This window comes from Gavialis gangeticus, unplaced genomic scaffold (assembly GCF_001723915.1).
Source record: "Gavialis gangeticus isolate Ggan-Ray unplaced genomic scaffold, GavGan_comp1, whole genome shotgun sequence".
Lineage (NCBI taxonomy): Eukaryota > Metazoa > Chordata > Crocodylia > Gavialidae > Gavialis > Gavialis gangeticus.
In genome coordinates this window covers 3,780,959-3,784,777 of record NW_017729016.1, presented here as the reverse complement: position 1 = coordinate 3,784,777, position 3,819 = coordinate 3,780,959, and the positions used below count along the sequence as shown (strand labels likewise).

At 49.9% G+C, this 3,819-nt stretch overlaps 1 protein-coding gene across 1 annotated transcript in view; it reads left to right on the top strand.

Moving 5' to 3' along the window:
* Window positions 1–3,819, top strand: part of SOX8 (SRY-box 8) — a gene marked incomplete at its 5' end in the record, with an annotated part of 4,986 nt that continues 1,167 nt past the window's right edge. Inside the window, 2 exons of the mRNA XM_019512577.1 lie at window positions 1–206; window positions 2,516–2,754. Of these exons, the coding sequence (XP_019368122.1) occupies window positions 1–206; window positions 2,516–2,754 (445 nt within the window). The remainder of the gene's footprint in view (window positions 207–2,515; window positions 2,755–3,819) is intronic.

The following is a 3,819-nucleotide window of genomic DNA, read 5'->3' as shown; positions in this document are numbered from 1 at the left end:
GCCGTGTCGCAGGTGCTCAAGGGCTACGACTGGAGCCTGGTGCCCATGCCCGTGCGCGGCAACGGCGCGCTCAAGGCCAAGCCGCACGTCAAGCGGCCCATGAACGCCTTCATGGTGTGGGCGCAGGCGGCCCGCAGGAAGCTGGCCGACCAGTACCCGCATCTGCACAACGCCGAGCTCAGCAAGACGCTGGGCAAGCTCTGGCGGTGAGTGCCGGGGGGCTGCATTCACCCCCCGCATGCCCGGGCTCCCCCTGGGCAGGGGCGTCGGGCTGCGTCCCCATAGACCCTGGCGTCCCCTTGGTACCAGGCTGCATCCCAGCACCCCCGTGCATCGTGCCCACGCTCCCCCTGGCTCCAAATCAGCAGCCCATCTCAGGGGGGCAAAAAACAGGCTTGGAGCAAAGCGAGCTGCATCCGCATCCGCATCCGCCCCGGAGTAGGGCTGGACGGCGCCCCGGGGGTTGGTCCCCCCGCGCGTGCGGCTGGGTCCCCCACCTGCCCTGTTTGCCAGGAGTCTGAGCCTAGTGGGCATCAAAATGTGGGCTCTGGGCTGCAGTTGGGGCGAGCGGGGGTGGAGAAGGGGAGTGAGAAACCCTTGGGGGGCAAGCGGGGATGGAGGAGGGTGCAGGAAGGGGAGCGAGAACCCGCAGGGGAGGGTGGGTGGCTAGCTGCTGTGAGAAGCCGATGTCCCTCTGTGCCCGGCTTTATGCAGGCAGCCTTCCAGATGGGGTAGTTGCGCCTCCTGAGACCTCAGGAGGGCAAAACTATCTGCAGAGCCCCCCTGCTGCAAGGCAGCTGGACCCAACTCGCTCCAAGACCAGAGATGGGACGTAAAGCCCCAGCGGTTCTGTAGCTGGGGGACCGGGGGTTAGATGCGTACCGCCAACCCGTGAGATTGCTCTGGCTCCTTAGCTCGGGAGAGATTTTTCAAGTCGGACCCCCTTGGGAAATGGGTTCAGGGGGGCTGCCTTTATTGCACGGCTCATCCGCCCTCCCCCCAGAGAGAACATACTTTGCTTCTTAGAAACTTCAAACCACTAACAAGGAAGCGATGGTCCCGGGGACCGCCATGCAGTAAAGAACAGCTGCTACGTGCCACACTTGGGTTGCGGGATCAGGCTTAGAAAATCCTTCCCGAACTTCGCTGGAAGTTTTGCTCGAGCAAAGCAGGAGGGGAGGGCCTGCTCCTGGGCTCGTTTAAACCCTGGAGGAGGCAACCGTCTTGCTTCTGTTGCAGGCGATGAAAATGGGGGTTCCTCTCTGGGGCTGAGACTTGTGATGGGAGCAGGGAAACCAGGGGCAGGCATGGCCTGTTAAGGGGCAGGGGATGCCCGGGAAAGGGCGTACGGCCGGTGGTTACAATTTTGGGAACGCTCGCAAGCATCCAGCGGCCCCGGTTTCTCTTTTTACCAGAGCTGATCATAATGAATGAATTGGGTGTTTTATGCGGCTGTCGTAGAGCAGAATTCGTTTCAATCCCGAACTAGATGAGCACTGAAATGACTGTTAAAATAAAGGAGGTGTAGGATTTTTCTTGGCTCCCGGGGTTATAATTAAATATGATGTGCAGTTTATGAGCCTTCTGTCTGTCTTGCTCCTTTTCCTTCTCCAACTTTTTATGACTGGGTGGGTTCTCAGACTGGGTTTCTACTAGTAGGAAATGTATTTTTTTTTTTTAATTTTTTTTTATTGTTACTTTTACAATGGCTTTTCTTAGCTTTATTTTCCTTGGCTGCTTGAGGAAAAAGCCTTAAAGTGAATGATCTAAATGCCATTTATAGACCACTCTTCTCATAAGCTTTCATGTTCTGCTATTTAGTAGGTATTTATTCACTCGGCATTTCTCTTCTATTTGCCTGCTGTAAATAACTTGTCAAACTATACCGCATTTAGTATTTTTCTGCTTTCAAAGACTGCCTTTGGCTAGCTGGACTATAAACAGTTTTCTTTAACTATCCACATTTCTTTTTTTGTTCAAATTAGTCCTTTGAGATTTATGAACAAAATTCCCGGTTTGTTTTACATGTTGATGACCAGTATGCTAAGAGGAGTCCCAGAGAGAAGAGGGAGAAAGTTTAGTTAGATTATTTGAGTCGCTGTTTCTTCAATTTAAAATGTAGCAAATAAAATTCAAAGCTAGAGACTCGTTTATCATGCTGTGAAAAAGCAGTTTATAGGTGAAACACAGCATTAATGTTTAAAAGTGGAATATGGAATGGCATTTTAAGAGACAGAAATGGGCTTTTGCCCTGTGAACCGTATCCCGTATGGATTCTTTAAACGGTAGCTGATTATTTGCACTTTGTTTCACAAGTAAAAGAAGTTGTGCCTGTTACAGCCGCAGATTTAGTTTTGCAATTTTTAAGCTGGCCGGTTTGTTGGATCGATAAACTGCCGTCTGGGAAATAAATGCACCTGAGAACACACGACACATGCATAGGGTTTGCATTCGGAGGAAACGCGGCTGACTTTTTTTTAAAACCATTTCTTTTTCTTTTCTTTTTAAAATCAAGCTTGTTAAGCGAGAATGAGAAACGTCCCTTTGTGGAAGAAGCCGAGAGGCTCAGGGTACAGCACAAGAAGGATCACCCGGATTACAAATACCAGCCGCGGAGGAGGAAAAGCGTAAAAGCCGGCCAGAGCGATTCTGATTCGGGAGCTGAACTCAGCCATCATGCAGGGAGCCAGATCTACAAAGCAGACACGGGACTAGGAGGCATGGCTGATTCTCACCACCACGGCGATCACACAGGTGAGGAGCGGAGAGGCTTACTGGCTTTCCCCAAAATAACCCAAGAGCTATCGTCGCAGCACAACTGTCGGCTTGCAGGTGAAAGGCGAGGGGAAACACCAGCCAACGTGCTCGGTTCTGCAAACATGCGTGTGCTTCCCTGTACTCACGGTAGCACATGAGTGAGTTTGCAAGGTCATGGCCTTGCAGGTGGAGGCCCAGGCAGGCATGGTGTGACCTGGTGACCAGCATGGTCTAAGCCTCCTTATAGATAAATACCTGCAGAACATAACCCTAAATCAAACCTCTCCATTTTATTTTTTTTAAAGCCTCCCTGATCTATCAGCAGGGTTGAGGGAGTGATGAGAATTTTAATTGAGGAGAAGATAAGGGTAAACTATTCATTTGGGACTTTTAAAGGTGCCCCAAGACCGAGCTGGAGAGACTGAGACGGCAACGTTCGCCCCAGCTCTCTCGGAGTCTAAAGTGGAGCTTTGAATTGGCAAACTCCCGGTGTTGACAGATTCCAGAAGTATTGCTAATGTCCTGTAGCTTCAGACATGTTTGTTCTCTCTTGCAAGCCCTGTCTGCAGGATCTTCACCCCTACCTCCGCCCCTTCTCTTTGTTCACATGAACAGAATTTTTTGTGTGTGTGTGTGTGTGTGTGTGTATATATGTGTATAATATAAATATATATATATGCGTGCAAGAGAATAAGTCCTCACTTAAGGCCTTGTAAAGAAAGGCTGGACCATTTCCACTGAGCTAACATGCACTTGCAGCTTCTAGGCGTGGCATTAGGTGTAAATCTCTTTGCCTTTCCGAAGGTTTTGTGCAATAGTCCTACAGCAACTCCAGAAAGGTCTTAAATGAGTCAGTAGTTACCAAGTTTAGCACAAAACTAACCACACTGGGCTAGACAGTCAGCTGGTGGAAATGGATATTGCCACTGAAGCCGTAGACTTGGCCCACTGGCCCAAGGAGTTTGGACAACGTCCTCCATCAGTTCTCATGAAATGCTATTTTGCTTTTTTGAGACATTTGTTTGGGTGGGGTGCTTTTTTTTTTTTTTTTTTTTTTTTTTT